Below are 25,000 nucleotides of genomic sequence, written 5' to 3' on the forward strand. Positions count from 1 at the left end.
CCTACTGCTTGTCTCTAGCTGCCTGGGCTAGTATGAGCGATCTCACCATTTCAGTCAGCTCCTCCAACTTGTCCCCCGGGTCACCTGCCGTGGCCCCCTTATCAGCTGCTCACTTTGTTTGTTCTTTTTTCCTTTGTTCATCTCTCCTCCTCACTTGGTCAATCCCACTTCTGACACCACTTGTTAGGCTGACCATGAGCGGTCCAGACCATAAGCAAGGAGGCAGAGGCAGGAGAACAAGCAAACCACAAACGTGGGCATTTATTTACAAGATATATATATATATATATATATATATATATATATATATATATATATATATATATATATACAGTGTCACAAACCAGTGGTCACAATTGACTGCATTCATGCTTGAGGCCATCCTACTCTCCCTCAAGTTCCCAAAGAGCAGCCTTATATAGTCTTAACAGTTAGGCTGTACCCAACCCAGGGGTGTTAACAGGCAAATCAAGAAATAATAAACATGAACTCTAAATATTCGACATAAATTCACTAATATAAACGATAATTATTATGTAAAAAAAACTACTGAGGCTACAAGATTTATTACGCATACATTTACCACCCCTCCATTTTATCCGGCTCTGTGGAACCCTCCCGGAACAATACAAATGTGTTGTTTCCACAGGGACTCTTTTAGCTGCGGACCATGGGAGTTGGAGACAGGAGATAACAGGTAAGTGTCTTCCTTAAACAAATTAATACATGCGTCTGTGCATAATATGAACAACAAGAAAATGGTTGTGAGCTACACAAATATAACGGAGACTAAGACCAGACGGCTACTGGGATCACTTTCGTTACACCTGGGTTTTGCCAACTTCTATCGCCGGTTCATTTGGGACTACAGCCGGGTTGCCGGACCTCTCAATCACATCCCGGAAGTGTTCTTTTCATGGACTCCTCAGGCTGAGGCTGCGTTTATAGAGCTGAGGAGACGGTTTACGTCAGCTCCGGTCCTCATTCATCCCGATCCAGCTATCGTTGAGGTGGATGCTTCCAACACCGGAGTAGGGTCAATTATGTCTCAACGCTCTACCACGGACCAGAAGCTCCATCCTTGTGCGTTTTTCTCCAGATGCCTGTTTGGGGCTGAACAGAACTATGACATCGGCAACAGGGAACTACTCGCAGTTAAGCTGGTGTTGGAGGAGTGGAGACACTGGTTGGAGGGGACCGAGCAGCCATTCATCATCTGGACGGATCACAGGAACCTGGCTTACATTCAATCCGCCAAGAGACTAAATTGGCTGAGCATTGTTGTTCGGCAGGTTAAATTTCACACTTTTTGTCCAGGTTCCAAGAATGTTAAACCTGATACCCCGTCCAGACTAGTGACCAGGATTTGGCCGCTCCTGATACTATTGTTCCATCTTCCAGCATAGTGGGCGTCATTACGTGGGAGATAGAGGGAGTTATCAGGAATGCTCAACCTGACCTCCGGTAATGGTCCTAATAACCGTCTGTTTGTTCCCGATTCTGTGCACTCCCAGGTTCTTCAGTGGGTCCATGCCTCTCAATTTGCCTGCCTCCCAGGGGTTAACCAGACACTGTCCCTGCTTCGGCGTCACTTTGGTGGTCTTCGATGGAGGTCGATTCCTGTGCCTTTGTGCTTGCCTGCACGGTCTGCGCCCATAGCAAACCTTCCTACCAGGCTTCCACCGGTTTGCTTCGGCCCCTCCCAGTTCCTAGTCGCCCGTGGAGCTCAGAATCCCTCATGGAGTGGTCATCTTCCCTGGATCGAGTATGCCCACAACTCACTCTCCGGCGCAGCCATGGGTATGTCTCATTTGAGTGTTCTTTGGGATATCAACCACCCTTGTTTCCAGTCCAGAAAAATATGTGTGTGTATGTGTGTGTGTGTGTGTGTGTGTGTGTGTGTGTGTGGCCTAAGCCTTCAGCAGCTGATCCCACTCAACTCAACTCCAATCTGCTCACCTGTCTACAATCATCTCATCCCAGCACAGTTTATCTACCCCAGTCTTCCAGCCATTCATCGCCAGATTGTTGTTTCAACTACCCCGGTGGCCTAGATCTCGGCCGCTCAGTATATTCTGCCAGAGTTTACCTTGTGTTCTTTGGTAACGTGTAACTTGCTCTTTCCAGGATCACTACTCGCCTTGTCGCTCGACTCCTCTGTTTGCCTGCCTGCCCTGCCATTTCCTCTCACTGTCTTGCCTAGTGTGGAGTATCGTGTTAAATTAACTATTTAAACATACTCAGCTTCCAGAGTCTGGTGTTCTCGTTCCGGGTTTCTCCTGGACGTACATATAACACAATTCTTGTTATGAAGATTAAGTGTGTGTAGTAGTGATCACACACCTATCCATAAAGCTATGATCAGGCTCATGAAAATGTAGAACAGACCAAATGCTTAAATACATGAAAACAGTTTGTGCATTAATTAATGATGGCACACAGGTTTAAAACAGGCTGGATTTTTGACAATCAATACAATCAAAAATCATTTACAAAGTACCCCTGAGGACAGTACAATAAAAATATTGAGAAAATAAATGAATCAATAAAGAAAGGGAAAAAAATAAAACAAATTGAATAACAAAAATCAAAAAAAATATTTTAATGCAATCTATTAATGCAAAGACAAAAAAACATTAACAATTCAAACAACAAGGGCAGAATAACAAATATTAACAACTGGTATGAATAGCAAAGCATATGGTGTCCATCCACAATATCATGTTTCTTTTCTCCGCAGTTAAATCATAGGCTGTGTACATAAAGATATTTCATTTATTCATATTTCATACAGAATCTCAAGATGTTTCTTTTTAATCATTTCAGATTAAGGACTTTCTTCCCACAACAATTAGTGTTGTATTGATCGGTTCTACAATACAGTCTATAATTTAATTATATCAAGATGCTGTGATTTACATGAGAATGAAATTTAAATTGACGCCCATCTTCAATACACCCATTTACTAATTCTATTTAACAATGTTTGTTATGGATTCCCAGCAGGATTTATTATCGTCAGATATTTTACGAAATAATTTCCATTATTGCCAAATCAGCACATCAGTCTAGCTCTATGACACATAACACTCTGGCTGCATATTTCTTTCCCCTTTGGCCTTCATTGACTGTTGACACAACAGCAGATAGTCTGCGGCGGGCTGCTCGGCGTGTTCCAACTTGTCTCCAGAACAATACTGGCTTCAGTGCCTGGTGACTGGGTGTTGTTGCGGCAGGAAGGACTCGCAGATGGGGGATTATGGGCGGATCGTGATTAGAAATACATTTTAAAAAGAGGCTTTCAGAGAACTGCAGGACGTCCCAGTGGGAACGTGGACCTCTGAGGTGGTTGTTGTGAGTCGGGACCCTTGAGATGGGAAGCTGCCTCTATTTCCTGCCAGTTACATTCAGTACAGACTGTTGCACCTTGCTGCTCTGCCCTAACACTCATCTGTATTTCTGAAGCCTCGCTCCTCCCGCTCATTCCTCCGGGAGTTTCAAAAAAGCGATGTCATCGAGCAGAATTTTATCCAGTTGCATTTGGCAAATGATATCGTCCCGTATGTGTATGAAATATAAGCCATGCCTGAAGTGCACTTTTTAGTTTGTATTGAAGGGATGCAAATTTCCCACATCTCCACGTTTTTATTTACTGCCAACACCTGAATACAATAAAGGTGAATGGAAATGTTGCCGTTGATTTTCTTTCACTTTTAAATTTTCAATGATGCGAGTGCCAAAAATGAAATCCATCACCCCCAGGGTATTAGGGTGGAGGCACAAAACTGAGAAGCCGTTATCTCAACATTTAAAGTAAGTAAGTAAAACCAAAAGTTAATGGGTTTTTTTTTTGTTTGTTTTTATAAACTGACCATCTAAAGTTACTCATGAGTGTATAAACTACTGTAAAATCCAAATTGTTTGAATGAAATTTGAGTCGAGCTATTATTCTTGATTATAATAACTAATAGTAGTTATAGTAGTTGCAATAATAGGCCTTTTCCACATACATTATACAACCAGCACCCAGTTGCTCCAAAAATATATGAGCAACAAGAGAAATCAAACTTCATAAAAAGAAAGAAAAATGTAGATGCAAGGTAATGATGAGGTTTGAGTGTTAGTTTCTGTTTTCAGCAGTGGAGATTAAGTGAAGGTTGGACATGTTAACCTTTAATGGACATAACCATTTAGCAGAAGATCTTTTCACATTGAGCATTTTAGTTTCTGGATCTTTTGGTGAGAAAGAGCCCTGGTAATGCGTGTGATACTACATTCGGGATATAGCATCCATGCATGCATGTAATTAGAAACAGTCACTTTACTTAACTAATAAAGCTGATGTTTTTACCACATCCAATATTATATTGTGATTCATCCCTCTCATTCAGACCCTAAATGCAAAAAAAACTAATTAGGGATAGAAGTACACACAGACACACTAGTTGTGTTTTGTTTGTGTGTTCAAACATCAGTCATTGTTGGTTTTCTACTCCTTCTCCTTCCTCACGTCCTTCCTCTGCTTTTTACACCGTCTGTAGAGTGATGGAGTCACAGAGCTGCGGACTCGTTTCCACAGGGGTTTCTTTAGTTTCTCCTCAGGAGACTCTGAGGACGTCTTCATAAACTTTGAGGGTCTGAGGATCAGGAAGGGGACTCCTCACACACAACTCACAGATCTCCATCTCCAGGCCCTTCTGAATCTCAGCTAGCTCTTTCTCCTCCACTGCTGTGACTTTAGCAGTTTGCTGGATGCAGGAGGATGTTTTCTCCTTTAGCTGAAGTTTCAGCTGCTCTAGCTGCTCATCACACACCTCCTTCTCCATGGCGTCTTTCTTAAGAAGTTTCATGGCCTCCTCCATTTCCTGCTGCTGATTTCCACTCTTTAAACTCTGCTTCAAGGACCTTGTTTTTCTCCTGCTCACCTGCCATCTTTAGTTTGCCGTCATTGTAAGACTGTGTCAGCTCCACCACATCCTGCTCAAGCTCCTTTTTCTTATTTTTCCTCTTCCCATTCTGGAGTTCAGAGGGATCCTGTAGGTTGTTGGTTTGGTTGCAGGGCTGCATTACCTTCTCCAGCTCCTCTCCTCTCTTTGTACTTTAGATTACTCTCATGTTTGAACTGTTTCTCTAGTTCTTCTTGCTGGGTCACCGCCTGGAGCCTTATTATCCTCTCATTGCAAAGATGCTCTTCTGTCCATGTCAGATGGTGGGTCAGATCCTCCACCTGTGTGGAGCTGTGGTGGGAAACTGTCTCTGGGTGTTGAGCTGCAGTTGACTCTAGACTCTATAGAGTCTCTATCTATCTATCTATCTATCTATCTATCTATCTATCTATCTATCTATCTACATTACACTATCTAACATTATATTAACATCTATAACTAGTGCAATGCCCATTCGGAATTTTTTTTAAAAAAAACTAGGAATCGACTCCTCTGTTAATACTCAGGCTTCCAGAGTCTGGTTTGTGTTCTCGTTCCGGGTTTCTCCTGGACGTACATATAACACAATTCTTGTTATGAAGATTAAGTGTGTGTAGTAGTGATCACACACCTATCCATAAAGCTATGATCAGGCTCATGAAAAATGTAGAACAGACCAAATGCTTAAATACATGAAAACAGTTTGTGCATTAATTAATGATGGCACACAGGTTTAAAACAGGCTGGATTTTTGACAATCAATACAATCAAAAATCATTTACAAAGTACCCCTGAGGACAGTACAATAAAAATATTGAGAAAATAAATGAATCAATAAAGAAAGGGAAAAAAATAAAACAAATTGAATAACAAAAATCAAAAAAAATATTTTAATGCAATCTATTAATGCAAAGACAAAAAAACATTAACAATTCAAACAACAAGGGCAGAATAACAAATATTAACAACTGGTATGAATAGCAAAGCATATGGTGTCCATCCACAATATCATGTTTCTTTTCTCCGCAGTTAAATCATAGGCTGTGTACATAAAGATATTTCATTTATTCATATTTCATACAGAATCTCAAGATGTTTCTTTTTAATCATTTCAGATTAAGGACTTTCTTCCCACAACAATTAGTGTTGTATTGATCGGTTCTACAATACAGTCTATAATTTAATTATATCAAGATGCTGTGATTTACATGAGAATGAAATTTAAATTGACGCCCATCTTCAATACACCCATTACTAATTCTATTTAACAATGTTTGTTATGGATTCCCAGCAGGATTTATTATCGTCAGATATTTTACGAAATAATTTCCATTATTGCCAAATCAGCACATCAGTCTAGCTCTATGACACATAACACTCTGGCTGCATATTTCTTTCCCCTTTGGCCTTCATTGACTGTTGACACAACAGCAGATAGTCTGCGGCGGGCTGCTCGGCGTGTTCCAACTTGTCTCCAGAACAATACTGGCTTCAGTGCCTGGTGACTGGGTGTTGTTGCGGCAGGAAGGACTCGCAGATGGGGGATTATGGGCGGATCGTGATTAGAAATACATTTTAAAAAGAGGCTTTCAGAGAACTGCAGGACGTCCCAGTGGGAACGTGGACCTCTGAGGTGGTTGTTGTGAGTCGGGACCCTTGAGATGGGAAGCTGCCTCTATTTCCTGCCAGTTACATTCAGTACAGACTGTTGCACCTTGCTGCTCTGCCCTAACACTCATCTGTATTTCTGAAGCCTCGCTCCTCCCGCTCATTCCTCCGGGAGTTTCAAAAAAGCGATGTCATCGAGCAGAATTTTATCCAGTTGCATTTGGCAAATGATATCGTCCCGTATGTGTATGAAATATAAGCCATGCCTGAAGTGCACTTTTTAGTTTGTATTGAAGGGATGCAAATTTCCCACATCTCCACGTTTTTATTTACTGCCAACACCTGAATACAATAAAGGTGAATGGAATTTAGATTGTGGTGCACACAGCACTTTTCTCTTTGGACACTTTTTTGCAAATACTTTTTACCCAAAAATTTTTATTAAACTGAAATTCTTCTTAGAAAAAAAATGTTGCCGTTGATTTTCTTTCACTTTTAAATTTTCAATGATGCGAGTGCCAAAAATGAAATCCATCACCCCCAGGGTATTAGGGTGGAGGCACAAAACTGAGAAGCCGTTATCTCAACATTTAAAGTAAGTAAGTAAAACCAAAAGTTAATGGGGTTTTTTTTTGTTTGTTTTTATAAACTGACCATCTAAAGTTACTCATGAGTGTATAAACTACTGTAAAATCCAAATTGTTTGAATGAAATTTGAGTCGAGCTATTATTCTTGATTATAATAACTAATAGTAGTTATAGTAGTTGCAATAATAGGCCTTTTCCACATACATTATACAACCAGCACCCAGTTGCTCCAAAAATATATGAGCAACAAGAGAAATCAAACTTCATAAAAAGAAAGAAAAATGTAGATGCAAGGTAATGATGAGGTTTGAGTGTTAGTTTCTGTTTTCAGCAGTGGAGATTAAGTGAAGGTTGGACATGTTAACCTTTAATGGACATAACCATTTAGCAGAAGATCTTTTCACATTGAGCATTTTAGTTTCTGGATCTTTTGGTGAGAAAGAGCCCTGGTAATGCGTGTGATACTACATTCGGGATATAGCATCCATGCATGCATGTAATTAGAAACAGTCACTTTACTTAACTAATAAAGCTGATGTTTTTACCACATCCAATATTATATTGTGATTCATCCCTCTCATTCAGACCCTAAATGCAAAAAAAACTAATTAGGGATAGAAGTACACACAGACACACTAGTTGTGTTTTGTTTGTGTGTTCAAACATCAGTCATTGTTGGTTTTCTACTCCTTCTCCTTCCTCACGTCCTTCCTCTGCTTTTTACACCGTCTGTAGAGTGATGGAGTCACAGAGCTGCGGACTCGTTTCCACAGGGGTTTCTTTAGTTTCTCCTCAGGAGACTCTGAGGACGTCTTCATAAACTTTGAGGGTCTGAGGATCAGGAAGGGGACTCCTCACACACAACTCACAGATCTCCATCTCCAGGCCCTTCTGAATCTCAGCTAGCTCTTTCTCCTCCACTGCTGTGACTTTAGCAGTTTGCTGGATGCAGGAGGATGTTTTCTCCTTTAGCTGAAGTTTCAGCTGCTCTAGCTGCTCATCACACACCTCCTTCTCCATGGCGTCTTTCTTAAGAAGTTTCATGGCCTCCTCCATTTCCTGCTGCTGATTTCCACTCTTTAAACTCTGCTTCAAGGACCTTGTTTTTCTCCTGCTCACCTGCCATCTTTAGTTTGCCGTCATTGTAAGACTGTGTCAGCTCCACCACATCCTGCTCAAGCTCCTTTTTCTTATTTTTCCTCTTCCCATTCTGGAGTTCAGAGGGATCCTGTAGGTTGTTGGTTTGGTTGCAGGGCTGCATTACCTTCTCCAGCTCCTCTCCTCTCTTTGTACTTTAGATTACTCTCATGTTTGAACTGTTTCTCTAGTTCTTCTTGCTGGGTCACCGCCTGGAGCCTTATTATCCTCTCATTGCAAAGATGCTCTTCTGTCCATGTCAGATGGTGGGTCAGATCCTCCACCTGTGTGGAGCTGTGGTGGGAAACTGTCTCTGGGTGTTGAGCTGCAGTTGACTCTAGACTCTATAGAGTCTCTATCTATCTATCTATCTATCTATCTATCTATCTATCTATCTATCTATCTATCTATCTATCTACATTACACTATCTAACATTATATTAACATCTATAACTAGTGCAATGCCCATTCGGGATACACTCACACACGCACGCACACAAAGTAGGAATTGTGTTGCAATGGGACACGCAAAGGCAAACATACACACACTTTGACCCTAACCCTTTGATTGTGGAAAGCCGTATAGGGCCCGGAGGACATTTGATCCGGCCCTCGACGTAATTCATAAATGCATGCAAAAAAATCCACTAAAAAACTAGACGGCAATAGAATAAATCGGGCGTTTTTCCTGGCCACGGTCAGGGTCCTTGAACATAACACGAGTGGAACGTGTCATCACATGGTCACATCATGTCAAAAAACTTCCATATTGAACAAGACCATCATTGACGTCAGTGAACGCAGCGTGGCGAGTGTAAAACAGAGAAAGCTGGATGTCACTTTCCAGGAGAAATGGACGAACGATGATTTCTTTGTGGAAGTAAAAGGCCAGTGTGTCCAGTTGTGGCCAGTTTGTGCGGACGCGTTTGCGGTGATGAAAAATAATCTCAAGCATCATTACAGCACAAGACATGTCAAACTGCACGAGCTGAAAGGACGAGTGCGTTTGGATAAAGTTAACGCTGTTCGGTGGAGTTTGGCCCAACAAGCAGCTCTCTGCAAAGCAGAACATACAAACATGGACAGATAGAGAGGTAGACCACCACACCAAGAACAGACTGTTCCACCACTGCTGTGCACTGTACACTCACTTTTTATAATTTGGGCAATATTCACTTTATTTTCTATCAACCACTTGGTACTTATATTATTTTTATTATATTTAATTATTGTTTACTGCCTTTTGACTTCATATGTTCTTTTGCTGTGACAAGATACATTTCCTCGTTGTGGGACTAATAAAGGATGGCTGATTTCTGATAAAACGTTGCTTTTTTGCACAGCAAAAGATTATTTATTTACCTTTTCTTTTGACCTTTTTGACAGAAGGATATACAAGCTTAAATGTTTAATGTCATTTAAATTCTTGAAAAAGTGCTGATGAAATATTGTTTATCAGTCAGTGACGCCATTTAAAGCAACAACCTGAGACGCATTAAACCAATGGGACTAATAATATAGCAAGGGAACTTTCTGATCCCGCTTATAATTATGAGTAAATGGAAACAAGAGCATTGGCTCGTGAGTGTGAGTGTTGGGATGGTTATTTAAGTGGAAGGCATGACTTCAGGGCCTTGTATTGTTCAACATCCGCCCTGCTGAAGTATCCATGACAAAGACAACAAATTCGTACCAAGGTGTGGCAAGGTGTGCTTCTCTCCCTGTACCGTAACTCAGCCTACCTGAGTCCAAACTTGATCTGGTGGAATTTATCATCGAGACTAGACTAAAGCCAGATAATGGCCCCTAGAGGCTGTAATATTCATTACAAACTACAATATGAATATGTTGACCAAACATATTGTGGTACTAGAGGAGAGGTCAAGGGTTCAAATAATTCCTCTAAAATCATCCTAAACGTGTTTTCAGACAGAGTGTGAAGAACATTTTAGACACAGCTCAGTTGCATAAAAAGACAATGTAAAGACACATCCATTCAACTTATTATATGAACACCTGCGTGGAGTTTACATTGTCCAATTACAATTCACATGTAATGGAATACTGTATAAGCGTATTCCAGTATGGTTAGACTTAATATGTTTAAATTTGACTAAATTTAAACAAACAACAATAAGTAAATAAAAGCTTTAGCATTCTTCCCAATAATGTTATGATGTGGAGAAGGCTGTCAAACCTCCAGTAGACCTTCACTTTGGTACAATCTACACACTATAAGTAGGCTATAAACAGTTTTGGGGACACATGACATCAGTCATTCTAAATACACTACATGACATAGTGTTGTAGTAGTGAATGAAAAAAGTAGGGTAAATTATAAGAATAATTACTTTGTGCTTATTAAAGAATCGTCAATCTATGAATCATTATTTTTTCTTCAAAGAAATATTTAGTTTTAATATCTTGCCTAATCTAATACTCATAGCCTATAATGATGCATAACGTAAATGACAAGTCATGCAGGTTTATATCAGCTCTTAATGTTAGTCAACTCTACCCGAGTGACATCACGTCCCGCTTCCTAATAAACTCACCCACATATCGAAGCATCAACGCCTTCAATACTCTTCTGCTCTGCCTCCCTTCACTGTAAAATTATGTGGATGTCGACAAGCTGCATCATTTCCAGTGACAAGAAAAAAAGAGGTAGATTCGCTTGAAGTCCCAGCGCCCTCCTCCATGTTTTTTGTGCGCAGGGGGGGGGGGGGGGGGGGGGGGGGGGGGGGGGAGGAGGAGGTGAGGTGGAGAAGGAGGGGTAGGGGGTGGGGTGAGCGTGCGCCCTCGGCAGACAGTCAAGGCAAAAGACACACGGCTCATCCGCTCGCCTCCCCATTGACGTCAGTCCGGTATCACATGAACGAGCAGGAACCAATCGGCACGGCGCTGCCGGAGAGTGCTGGCTCCTTTACACCAAGATAGGGGAAAAGACTGAATAAAAGGAAACCGTGCCAGTGAGCCTGTAATGACCACAAAACCCTTACGGAGGAGCCCAGAGCCGCCGCCATTGGATATTTCCTCTGTTTTCGCTTCATTCCCATGCGTTCCTCGCTGTGGATTATTCTGTTTGGCACTGGGGCGGACATAATGGATAAGGCCATGGCCCTAACATATTGAATAGCTCGTTGGTGGTGGGGGGGGGGGGGTGGTAGAGGAGAGGCACGCACCGAGGAGACAATTTATGGGGCATTGTGCGGGAGGAAAACTGTGGATTATTTGCACTGTATCATAAAAACCTTGCCCGGTCTAGATATCCTGCCATAAAACGCTGTTTGTGGCATTTCTGCGCCTGTCTTGGCCGCGTCTACAGCAACTCAGGTCGTGTTATAGCGGTTGGTAGGTAGGTACCCCCCTCCAGCTCGATCCGAACGACCTTATCTATTTCTATTTTGTATAAACGTGAAGGATTCTTGTATCGTTTCGACGGGTTCACCCTCCCCTCCCCGAGAGTAACATTTGGAAACAATAAACGGTTGGATTACTGAACTATGGATTTCAACAGCGGCAACGGCGGCGGCGGCGGGGCCAACGAGCTGCACAACAACCAGTTTTATCAGTGCGAGGAGAACAAGCCTCTGCTGGGGGAGATGTCGGAGGGGAATAATAACACCAAGCTGAGCGCAGGGCCGTGTAAGAGGTCCCTGCACCACTGCAGCAGCAGCGGGATGCGATACAAGCTGCTGCACGAGGGGGACATCCAGGTATGCGTGGTCAAGCACCCCCGCACCTTCCTCAGCAAGATCCTTACCTCCAAGTACCTGCGGAGATGGGAGCCGCACCACCTCACGCTGACAGACAGCAGTCTGACCTCGGCCACCGTGAGTTGCTTTATAGCTCTCTGTGTGTGTGTCTGTGTGTCTGTGTGTCTGTGTGTGTGTTTCACATTCCAAAGGCAACTTTGGTGTTTGTCTTTTCTTGTCTGGACGTAGCACACTCGCACCGAGATTACGCACAGTCTGTTGTTGACGCAGTTTACAAGAAGGCAGCGTGTCACTGCTTTCATGACCCGTTCTGGTGCTGATCGGTAACGCTGTGGCCTGCACCCCTCTATCCCCACATCTCCTCCTCTCCATCAATGACCTGTGCAACACATTTCCACTGTACCTGTGACCAGGGGACGCACAGGTGGAATTTCCTGTAGTGTGTATACATTTGTGTATATGTCTCTCTTATTGATCATTGTTTGGCTCCAGGGGGCTTTTAAAATGGTTTAAACTCTTAATCTAAATTATTAAACAACAAAGATCTTCTCCTATTAGTCCCTGGAAATAAAAGCCATCAGCAGGGGGTCAAAGGGACCTGTTATGTGTGTGACATGAAACCAGTTGAACTCCCCTGCTGCAGCAACCTGAATCCTCAACAAACCTGTTGTTGCTGCTTCCTGCATGTCTTATGGATGGATTGCAGAACAGAGAGGAAGGATGCTAAGATAATGTGCCATCTTCAGTCTAATGCCAACAGGCCTACATCATAAATATTACTATGCATGGGTTTGTCAATTAATGGTAGAGTGATAAATACAACGGAGGACAGACTTTACATCTATTTGGCGATCCACTGTTTTAATCAGAGGAGAGGAGGAAACCTCTGTGGAGGATTCTGCTCCTGGTAAAACATCCTGAAAAGAATCCACAAAAGAAGTCAAATCTGTGTAATCAATTGTAATTGTTAGTAATTCAGCATAATAATGCCAAAATAATAAAAGCCTTTATTTCCCCTTCTGTTATTATGAACACCTCTGACATTTTCCACAAAGCCAGGCCCATTGTTTTATCAACACGCCTTCTTAGGCTTTTTGGATGTCTGCCTATCACACTCAAGCCAGAGGAGTGTGCTCAATTGCTTACTGCAGTGTGCAATGTCTTGGAGACTGTTATTATTGCAGAAAACCCTTGTGGATGTAGTTGAGGGTGAACGCACCCGAACCTGGTTTACCTGCTTGTCTACAGGAGAATTATTCCTTTTAATTCCACCATGAATCGCAATAATTCAGCTGAATTAAGTAGTACTAACATACTGATCACTAACTGGAGGTCACACTTTAGTATTTCTCTCATTTCTCAGCAACACTGGTTCGTTGTTGATTGCTTGTGTACATGTGCTTGTTGTTGTGGGTGTAACATTGGGATATAAGTCAATGATGCACGGAAAGGGTATTTTATGAATCAATCCATGTAACAATCTTGGGTAGATAACATAATGTCATGAAAGCTTCCTCTTGGTGACACAATAACAGAGTAAACACTCCATACTGCTACATGAATCCACATGGTTTACTGTAAAATAACATTAGTTGTTTTCGGTGCATTCTTCCACTGGACAGATTTCATTTAGTAGTAGCAGTAGTGCACTGGCTCTGGAGCTTCGCATTAGCTCATTAGCATACACTAGCTTATGATCAAACTTCCTGATTGCTGATTCCTTGCTTGTAGTTCCTGTTTGTTAACACACATTATATTTCTGGCATCACCATCAGAGCACACTACCTTAGATTTAGCAGATAAGCCCTAATGACTAGGATACTAATTTAGGCATGAAGCATTTTAGCATGAACAGTGTTGAGTGACAGCTTTAATGTTCCCAAATCAATTGTACTTCTTCTTAGCAGCTAACAAGAGAGACAATTTAAAGCTGGGATAACTGAGCGAAGCAAGTTGTGAACACAACATTGACATAAACCTTTTTTTATGCCTTATATGTGTCTTTTAAGTTGATATGCCAAACTTGTCAGTACAAAAACTCATTTGGAGTCATGTCACCTTTTACTCTTTTTAGCTCTGTTTTTGGTCTCTACCAATTCCAGAAAGAAATGCTGTGTCTGGCTCTTTAGCTTCTAAATGCTCCACTATGTCCACCTGCTATTCTCTAACTGTGGCTGTCGGTTGTTAAGGCCAGAGCATTTAGTGTACAGTGGGTTTTTAGAGCAGTAAAGTTTTTGGACAACTAAACAATGAGCTTTAACGTTACATAAAGATCCTTAAAGCCGAGGAGCTGCAGATTCAGGTAATCATTCTCAGTAGGTTCATTACTATGAGAGACCCCTTTTATATGTCCCGTTGTTTTCACAACTGATACTTTAAGGCAAGATGGCGCAATAAATGGTCATGCTGTTGTGTCATTGTGATACTACTTTTGAGCTTTACATTTCGCTCTACATCAATACACAAGGTTTTTGCCGGTTTTCAACAGAAATATCACAAACTGTTTTTTTTGCTGGCTTTTTTACCTTTATTTAGTACAGCCGTAAGATAGACAGGGAAAGGGGAGAGATAGGAAGATGACATGCAGCAAAGGGCCGTGGGTCAGATTTCGAACCCGAGCCTGAGCATTTCTAACTTGCAATGGAGAGAAATTCTATCATGTATCCTGGTTCCCTTGAGGAGTGCTCTGGCAGGATAATTTAGTATTATAGATTCGGACCAAAGAGCACAGCTACAGTGAGTAAAAGGCATGACACCAAAACCGGACTTTGTGTACGACATGATGACTGATGAAAAGATCAACTACTGGATCTTCCACAGATGGAAGGCAAGTAGGCAGCGGGTGCTTGCGAAGCAGAAGAAGCGACCCTCAGCACTTCTACTTCCTTAACAGTGATTGAAGTGACGGTAAATCTACTGTATGTTTAACAAGTTTCACTTTTGTAAAGAATTGACCAGTATGTGCACTCAATCTGCGTTTGGAACGGTCGGACATAACGTGCAGCTGAGACCAGCTTTAGACTGTTACTGTCCATTCTGCCATTGCTCAACTCATGTGGTTTATATGTCTGTTATAGCCCATGTTAGACTCTGAGTTGCATAGCAAGAGCCATGCCGACACATCATCCTATGCAGGTCTATTGTGTTCATTTATACGAATTCACAGTTCTAATTAACGTCCAGTGAATGAACTACTTACTGTTTGGGGGCTTTTTGTATTTCTCTGATCACATTTCCTGGATGTGGTTTTAACAGATGTGCTGTGGGCTCCGCTACATATCAGTGATTCTTTATTGATTGTGGTTGCAGTGGGAAAGAGAGACAGCCTTCGAACTTTGGCCAGTCAACAGCAGCCCTCAGTGACGAGCAGGAAATCATCTCTGTGGGAACAGGAAATAGGCAAATCCTATTTCTATATCTCTTAAGTCAAAATTCATGGAAATTGTCTTGTGGTTTTGGCCTCAAACATTCATTGCTGTGGTCTTCCCAGGTCTCTCGTCACTCAGACAATGAAGGGTATATTTTTTCTATTCTATCTATTTACTCCAAAACAAACTTGAAATGGCTACCAGACAGTGTTATAAACAGCTAATGTAAAAGCTTTTCATAGACTGGATGGAAGTGTAATCCCTTTTGAGTTCTATCAGTAGAAGAATTAGCTTAATACATTCAGTGAGCACTTCATTTGGTACACATTTACAGTCTAATGCAGCCCCTAAAGGTAGAACTTATAGCAGATCTGTTGTATTGGATTGCATTAGATTGTACAGGTTAACCTATTTAAGGGGCCACTGAGCGTAAATATTTCTTCATATGAAAATATTCCCACTTTATAATGTAACTGTTGATTTCCAGGCCTGTACTCTCGAGGAATTATGAGAGGACTCTGCAGCTCACAGTTAGGTCCAATGCTAACATTCAGTACCAATGCAAAAAGTAGTATGGCATTAATGTAGAAGGTGTAGTAATGGGGCCTTCAATTTGAACTGGGAAGTTGGATTTTTGAAGTCGGAGGAACTTCAAGAACTCTGACCACAAAATCCAAGATGGCTGCATAAACAGAACTGAAAGCTGTAGTAATATACTGTTTGATAGCCCTTATGTCCTAATTAAGTAAGTCGTACACAACTAAACCACACTGTTGTTGTCATGCACAGATAGTGTAGAAAGTGAGAATTTAAGAAAACATTGATAAAAATCCACAATTTAACATTTGCAGACCTGTCCAATGTGCTTAAGCATAAAAGTTCATTCTTGACCTCAGAGACAGTAGTTTGACCAAAGAAAATCTATACTCAAAGTTTCCTTATTAGCTTGTTCAAGTGAATCTTGTGGTTAAAAGCTCCAGAATCAGCTAGTAAATTGGCATTGAGTTAAGATTAGTTTTTCTCAAACCACTGTGTATTTGAGGAGTTCAAAGACCTTCTGTAAACTGAACTTGTGTTGCCTAATGCTACTTTATAGTCCTTTTCAATTAGTGTCTTTCCAAGGGTCCCCTGTGCTTATAGTAGGTGTTTTATTGTTCTTGCTTCAAAGAGCCAAATGCTAACAGTGACTGACTGCCGGGAACTGGCTGTCATAAATGATCATATAAGCCCAAGAAACTAATGTAAATGTTGTCAAAACGGTGTCATTTATCACAAACTGTCCTTTAGTGAAACGCAGTCTGCTTTGTATTTATGGCAGGAAACTGGAACTGTGTAGACCCCAGTGGTAGAAATCATGATGCTAATGCTAATTATTTTTGTTTTAGACTCAAGTCATGTGGCTGATTTATCCACAGGTTCTTTTGACTTGTGTGTTTGTGTGCGGATGGTGACACCCCGTATACAGTGATCATGTGTTTGCGAGTTGGCTTGTCGACGATGTCACATATTCTTCGCTCTGTAAAGGCTTAACTATGAGGGTTTGAACCATGAATGTGCATTTCCTGAGTGGGGTTGTTGTGCTCGGTTTGGAACAGCGCAGTTATGTGGGCAGAAGAACAATGCTGACCAATTTGCTCTCTTATAGAGAGACTTCTTGCAACAAGGAGGCAAAGAGCGTTGACTCTGAGTCTCCAACAACATCCAACGCACAGCAAATAATTGGGATGATTGGAGAAAAGGGCTTTGTGAAAGTGAGCATGGCTGCCAAGAGAGTTTCAGTACAGTCAGCAACAAAAACCTCATGAATCCTGAGAGAGAGAGAGAGAGAGAGAGAGAGAGAGAGAGAGAGAGAGAGAGAGAGAGAGAGAGAGAGAGAGAGAGAGAGAGAGAGAGAGAGAGAGAGAGAGAGAGAGAGAGAGAGAGAGAGAGAGAGAGAGAGAGAGAGAGAGAGACTTAGAGAGCATAGGTAGGCTTGAGTGTCTTCTGCTCACGTCCCATCTATTTTAATAATGCCACTTTTTCAAAGGGTTAGTGTTATCCTCAGTGTTTTACTTTCATTATCTTGTGTGTGTTTGAATTGCAAAGATTAATCAAATACCACATCTAAAATTGTATTTGGCAGTAGAATAATCTGACACAAAAGAGAGGTTATTTATGTGTTTGATTAGTGAACTGGCCTTCTTAAAGTCTTATTTGTGGCGTGGGAGGTGCAACAACCAAATGCACAAAGGAACCTTAAACTAAATGTTTAGGGTTCATTTACGGTGAGTTTAAACTGATCATAGAAACTAATGATCATCATGCTGCCAAGCTAGAATCTATTGTGTATGCAAGTTTAACAGCAGCAGGAAACTAAGTACTTTGTCATGTGCCAGTATAGTGGCAACATCCGAACCGTCTAATCGGAGCTGAGTATTTAAATTCAAGTGGGACTCTGTATGTTTGAACACTTGGCCACAACAGGAACATGAAGCCACAAATGATACAAGCTCAAGTATAATATAACAGTAGCACAAGTTGAGAGTAACGGAACCTAATTGGCCAAAAAAATGTTTATTACACAGCAATATGTATCTGAAGTTTGCTAACATTAGCTCACATTAGCCACCATAAACTAGTGGTCAAACCCAACCAAGTATGACTGTTTTAAATGGAAAAATGTGTTCATTTCTTTCTCAGAATTCAGTCTCACTTCAAGCACTCGGTACTAACGACGGCCTGGATACATTGTACATCTTTGTTCTCTTTAAATAGGCCTCAATCCCAAACAACGGACCTAATCCTAATCTCAGCCATTTCTAAACTGGGCCTAAACAGAACAATGTGATTGGTTACAGGCTGTCCAAAGGCAGAGGACACATACACTCTTGAACTGCAAGACTGAATCCTAAAATGTCCGTTGGATTGTCTCTTAAAGTTAAATTAGAGTTTACTCTGTGGAAACTGCAATGTGTGGACATGCATGTATAAGAGAAAGCCTCTCAGAAGTGTGTGCGTGTGCTCCTCAAGGCAGAAGCAGCACAAGATCATTGGGCTGCCAGACCTTGTTGGTGGTATTGTTTTAATGCAAAATAAAGGGAAGAGAAATGACATGCAGTGACTACAACCTATGAGCTCACACACACACGCACACACACCAAATGTTTTGAAAGGCTCTGGGCAGGCCTCCAGGACAGGCTGTAGTACATGTTCATATTCAAATACTGGATCCTCCCAGTTTTGTTTGAACAATGCAGCCATTTGGCAAAGATTTGAGTTAGTCATGAATGATGGCGCTCTCCGCCATATTGATTTATGATATTTAGAATAGATTGGAATTGGACTCGTTCCACTTATTCTGCCTTGTTATGTGTGTCTGCGAGTGATGGATAATGTGAAAGAAAACAGAGAAACCAAACGAGAGATTGCAAGAGCAACTCTCCACACTGAATGAAGACTTTCAGGGAAACTGTTGTTTTTAACCATAATGAAAAAAAGCCACATTCAGCAAAGCAATGTGACACACAACCCTTCTATAGCTGAGTGCTATGAAACTTGATTGCACTATGCCTACTAGTATGATTTAGTGATTTAGCATAGATTTATGAACAGCTGTGTGTGTTATGGTAGCAAGATAACACACAGTGGCACAAATCAAATATGATGCTGTATGTTAGTTAATATAAATGTTGTGATGGCTGCTTGTTAACACTGACATACCTATCTGTTAAATATGAACCTAAAACTGCAGGTTACCCTGATTCTTTTCAAATATAAAATAAAGTTGAAGTTTTAAATTTACAACAGGAGGTTGTCCAGGACCACAGTCAACAGTAAGGGTATGTTCAAAGATGAGAACAAGCGCTTATGCTGACAAAAACCTACAAATATCATGAAACAGGCTTTTGGCATTCAGACAGGGGTCAGGGATTCCACAGATGACCTTATTAATCCAACAAAACTTTGTCAAAAGAAGAAAATGATGAGGGATTTCTGTAGGTAAAATAAAAAGACATAGTGAAAGCAGGGTGGAGGAAGAGTTGAGTTAGTAATGAGAGGCTGGATGAGACAGGAGAGGTTCAATTATATTCACCCAGCAGCGTTGTGTGGGAACCGAAACAAGATTATATGAACCCACAGTTTATCTTATGTGACACATTAAAACTAAGACATGAAGTCAACATTACTCTCTTCTCATTGGCTGTCTTTTAAAATAGTCTGTCATTACCTTTGGTGGAGGCTTCAATATTAGTCATTAGCAGTGACCCTGTTTTCAGTTCAAAGATTCAGCTCTGCCTCCCAGTATAGGGAGGTTAAGATGATGATAGGACACGCCCTTCTTTAAACCCAACAGCTTTAGCAACTATTTAGAATAGTTGTTATATTTCTTCATTGCTGTTTATTTTTATTTTTAGACCTCTGTTAAGCCACTCTCAATGAAACAACACTTCCTAGAGATGTGTTAATTGATGGCAAAGTAGAACTGACTACAATTAATTAGTGAATGAAAAACAGATGAGTTGTTGAAAAGGGCTCGTGTTGAACTGTCGTTGATTTATTGTCCAACCTACTTGAAATAATGTCTTAAACTCATTCATCTGTGGCCTTGCCAGAGCACCGTGAGATGTGAAACTGTGGCCTAACCTGAAGGAGTCACCTTGTAAATGTCAGACTGACAAAATCAGACTCTAATTAAAAAAAATATATATACTTTCCTAAAGTTTCTCTTTCTTTGTATTAGGCACACTCTTAAACTGTGTGTTAAATGTGAAGAAGGAACGTACATTTAAGAGTGTCCCTGAACTCCAGTCAAACTTTGATTGTTAAAATGCAAAATGAACATTATCAGTTTGCACAAATGGAATGACGTGCACAAGCAGACCAATGCAAAACAGTTTTGGAGTTACTCCTCAGTATCCCCCTGTTGTTCCATATCAGTGCAGATTGACTGGTGTGAACCACTTTGAGATTTTACATACAGTTTTATATGAACTTGAGCTATGTGCTAAAACATTTGCTCACTCCGTTTTTATTTAAATAACTGTGAATAGGAATATATTTAGGTGTGTTCACTCCACTGATTCTCTTCGTGATGTTAATGTGTGTGTGTGTGTGTGTGTGGTTGTCTGTGTCACAATACTGAGTGTTGACATTCCACTACAGGGAATAACTGGCTCACTGCAGCACACGTTTGTAGGTCTATTTAACCTCCCTTGATAATCAGAACTGCATTTGCAAGGTTCTTGTGTGTGCGTGTTGTTTGTGTGTTTTTTGTTGTGGATCAAACTGTGTGTGCGTGTGTGTGTAGGGGGCGGAGCCCTGCCCTTCGCCAGGAGAAACTGCGCAAAGCAAGCAGTAGAGCAGGTGTGTCAAACATTTTTTGTGATTGAGTTTGAGTCAAACTCAATCACAGAGATGGCCAAAATTAAAAACTGGGACTACGTCTAGGGCCAAACACGGTCCACATTTATTGAACAGGATAGACATATTGGTTAAAGTCCAAAAAGATATGGAGCATATTTAGGTAGGCTATATTCTCAGATTCTCAGATCATTCACATGTGTCAGAGCCAGATGTTTGGAAGCTTTTCTTAGCTGCCAGTTTAATGTTTGGGGTTCTGTGGAAACCCTCAGTGAGTGAAGGTGTGCATCAGTGAGACGACTCCTGTGTGGGTTTTTGTTCATCTTCATCACAGAGAAAAGCTGCTCACACAGGTATGTGCTTCCAAACATGCAAAGCATCTGAGTGGCATGAAGGTTGAGGCATCGTTTCTGGACATGAAGCTTGGAAACTGTGCAGCGCCCACAGAGTCATACTTTGCCTTGAGTGTGTCGTTACACTGGAGGTCAATCAGCTCCATTTGAATGTTCACAGGTGCTGTTTCCACCTCAACTGCAAAAGGAATACTGAGCAGCCATTTCTGAGCTGTAAAGTCGACAAATGCGCTCAGTTTATCAGCAGAATGCGCAGTCGGGAAGATGGTGGGAAGCAGGCGGTGGAGATGGTGTTTGGAAACACGTAGTGACCAAAGTTTCCTGCTGTAGTCTCCCACAGGCAGCTCGACTTGGAACGCTCTCACTGCATCATACATGTCCGTGATCACATGGTCCTGAAGCTGGAGGTTTAACAGTGAGATGCTTCATTGTGTCGCACAAAAAGGCCAGCTCACATCGTCCCAGAGATCTGTGGTGTCTTTCCCTTTGCTTTCTTAAAACTGGCAGATTTCCTCACGCAACTCGAAAAATCTATTCAGCACTTTCCCTCGACTCAGCCATCGCACCGCCATGTTCAGAATGTATCTCCTCAAATTTCGTATCTGTGTCACAGTGCTTATTACATGTTCCATTTCCAGAGCTTTACAGCACAGCACTTCCTGGTGTATGATGCAGTGATACACCGTCAGCCGCATCTTTCACCGCGCATCTAAGGCGCTCCATCTGTCGTTAGTCCCGTCAGTTTGTCCCGGGGCAGTTTCATTTTGCACACATTTAGATATGTCCTCAAAAATGTATTTCCCCATGGTTGTGCCATGCATTGATTTAATTACCAAAACCGGCGGGCCAGTTATGACAGACATATGATATTTACTTGCGGCCGGATATAATTGTGGCCTTGAGTTTGACACCCGTGCAGTAGACACAGAAACGTGCACATAAATTATATAAATAACATAAACGTTTAGTTTATTTAATAAAAGAGCACCTGTTCAATGTGAAAAGTGAGTTGTGAATATACATTTTAAAACATCAGTGGTGGGGGGGGGGCGCACAGACAATGGTGCACTGATAGCGCTTTTAGTACTCGGAGACGTGATTTTATTAAATATATGGCTCTCAAGGAAATACATTTAAAAATATTTGGCTTTTATGGCTCTCCCAGCCAAAAAGGTTCCCGACCCCTGTCCTAAAGAGATGTCTTCGTATTGCCTTTTTAAAAATGTATTTGTCTATTGACCAAAATGACTAAGACATAAATGTATTCAATGTGCAGTGATATGAGCAAGGCTGGAAGTGCAACCTCCAATGTGTCAAACCGATTATTGGAAGAATTTGAAACATTGTTTACATCCATTACGAATTCTCCGTTGTGGGATCTTATCTATGTTTGCTAGCTCATAGTCTTTCTCTTCATTGCCTTTGTTTGCGCAGTGCTATAGTTCTTGGCACATTACCGCCACCAACTGCTGATCAATGGAACAGCATGAAACCTTTGCCTGGGTCTGTCGTGTAACCCGGGTCCTTGAGCGTGTGCACAAAAAACAAGGAGCGATTCTTAAAAAACATTGCTTTAAAGTACTACTAGTGTCACAAACTCTCATGGGTGGGTCCTGTGTTTTACATGTCTTGCAGAGGAACCCTGTGTAATGGTGTGTTTTTCTAAATAAATTGCGTTTTAACAAAATCATTAATATTGTGGGGGGCCCCAGATTCAAGTTTGAACCCCTTTAGTGGGTTAATCCATCCATGGAAATGAGATTTAAATTGAGAAGTTGCTTGAACAATATTGTGTGACTTGACTACGGCTGTAACGGTTCTGGAACTGAAACCCAAAATGCATCCTGTCATGTGACATACAGTCTCATGCAGACTTGCATCGTGATAACAGACATGGTTGTAATTTGTAGGAGCTGTTTATTAATTTCAAGTTAATATCGAGTCAAGGTTTGAAAGGTTTCCTGGAACTAAAGTAGCAGTGGTAAAACACAGAGCACAGTCACCAAACAGCAAACTCAACACAAGTGCTTCTACCCTCTCCTCTGTGAAGGCCTGCATGACTTGATGACTGTGCACTGCAGGTCAACAATGTATTTTCGTCTCAAGTTTATGAGCAGCAATTTTGTTCCCTCACAAATGGAGAAGTAGAGCAGCTTATCATTCAGGGAAGTGACTCTTCATTGCCCGGTGACGTCATAAACGAGTCCAGCAGTTTTTCTATGACTTTGGCGGTGTGTCCCTAAACAGAGTATGTGACGAGTTTGTGTGTGATCAATCTGTTGGTCCCACAGAGGGTCTTGAACAAACAGAGCTATCATATCACCCCACTCATCCTTTAAATCTGGGCCACTGCTGAATGTCCTTCTGTGTCGTGACAACTGTTGTGTGATTATTGGTAAATATGAAACCGGGAGAACACAGGATGTGAAGTTATATTGTTTGCTTGATGACAGGAACAGGAAGAAATGTCCGCTAACAGCCACTATGGGATGTCTCTGTTTTTTTTTCTTTCACAAAATAACGCGCATGTCTGTGCCGTTACGTCACTGATGATGGAAACGAGTGTCACTTCCCTCATGATGTCCATTTCTGCGGTCAGCTGTCAGTTGGCTTTAACAGCTGTAGAGACTTTTGATTAAGTTTATGACTGCTAATACGATATAAAAACTGCTAATACTACATAAATACTGCTAATACTAATAAAGGCACACAGTTATCACTGCCAGAGCAGCAGCAGCCTGGTACCTGTTTAACACAAACACCTGCACATGCATAGCAATCTGCATTCTTTATTTATTAGAAATTACATAACAGAGGACAACCAACAAGAGTTTGGAGAGAAAACAACATTTAAAACCAGAAGAAAGTGGCAACAAAGAAGAAGAATCTAGGACAAGCTAATAAAGCTTACCAGGCAGGTAGGCGGCTAACAACAACTGAGAGAAAGCTACCCAACATACAACAAAGCAACAACAAAGAAGGCACTATCTGCCTCCTAGCCGAGTCTGAGTTCTGTGAATCCTTTAGTCCTTTAGCTAGTCTGACCAAGAGGACTTTCCACTATCCTTCCACCCTCTCACCATGCCCAGGATAAATGTGGAGATCTCCCGTGGATGTGCTCTTAAGCCCAATGGCCATCTGACTCATCCCCCACTCTCAACATCCACAGCCTCCATGACCACGTCCACCTTCGTAAGGACATTGTGAATGTCTTTGCTAAGACACTTAAGGATGTAGCCTTAGAACGAAGCCAGGGTGAAGCCCTGCCCTGCCTCCCAGTTCAGCAACCAGCGCAGCAGAGCTACACCGCAGCACTGAAGAGCCCATTCACCACAGCCGACCTGGGAGGGATCACACACCTCAAGTCTCATATGCCCCAAACTTCTCTTAAGACTTCTCTTCAAGAGTCACACACACAAACACACTCACTCACTCACTCACTCACTCACTCACTCACTCACTCACTCACGGCAACTCAGTTCGACATACTGTATCTTCTCAGTTTATCTCATTTTAAAATGTATTTGTATTTGTATTTCCACAACGACCACATCCATGGAACTTTCCTTTCACTATCTCTGTGTGGAACATACAGGGAATACATTCTTCTCTGTTTGGACAGAAAAATAACTTAAACATCTTAAACATGTTAAGACATGTTAGACTTAAACGTCCTTATCCTCCAGGAGACCTGGTGTAGATCCACTGCTCCCCAAATTAAAAAGAAATCTTTGTGTTCTCAATCAACAACCCAGCAATTCAAACAGGGAGAGTTTCAGGAGGTATTATAATTTGGTACAACAAGAGATAAATTGGTTTGATGAAGAATACCAACAAAAAAGAAAAGAACTTAGAAAATGATCTAACCAAAAACAGAGAGACCCAAGCAACGCAGACGTGCGCCTCCTTTACTGTGACATGCTCAAACTATACAAACGTACACTCCAGATCAAAAAGGCACA

General features: G+C 41.5%; 1 protein-coding gene and 1 long non-coding RNA gene across 3 annotated transcripts in view; both read left to right on the top strand.

Moving 5' to 3' along the window:
* Positions 1 to 1,381: 1,381 nt before the first annotated feature.
* LOC115010309 (uncharacterized) lies at positions 1,382 to 6,938 on the top strand. The gene is made up of 3 exons (XR_003832440.1): positions 1,382 to 1,800; positions 1,916 to 3,677; positions 6,891 to 6,938. It is a non-coding gene; the product is annotated as an uncharacterized LOC115010309 (long non-coding RNA).
* A 4,183-nt stretch (positions 6,939 to 11,121) lies between these two features.
* The window catches only part of cmip (c-Maf inducing protein), a 48,192-nt gene continuing 34,313 nt past the window's right edge, over positions 11,122 to 25,000 (top strand). For both annotated transcript variants that reach the window (XM_029433005.1, XM_029433006.1), the window contains exon 1: positions 11,122 to 12,094. In XM_029433005.1, the coding sequence (XP_029288865.1) occupies positions 11,765 to 12,094 (330 nt within the window). In that variant the 5' untranslated portion in view covers positions 11,122 to 11,764. The remainder of the gene's footprint in view (positions 12,095 to 25,000) is intronic.

The sequence above is a fragment of the Cottoperca gobio genome, chromosome 6 (assembly GCF_900634415.1).
Source record: "Cottoperca gobio chromosome 6, fCotGob3.1, whole genome shotgun sequence".
NCBI classification, from domain to species: Eukaryota; Metazoa; Chordata; class Actinopteri; order Perciformes; family Bovichtidae; genus Cottoperca; species Cottoperca gobio.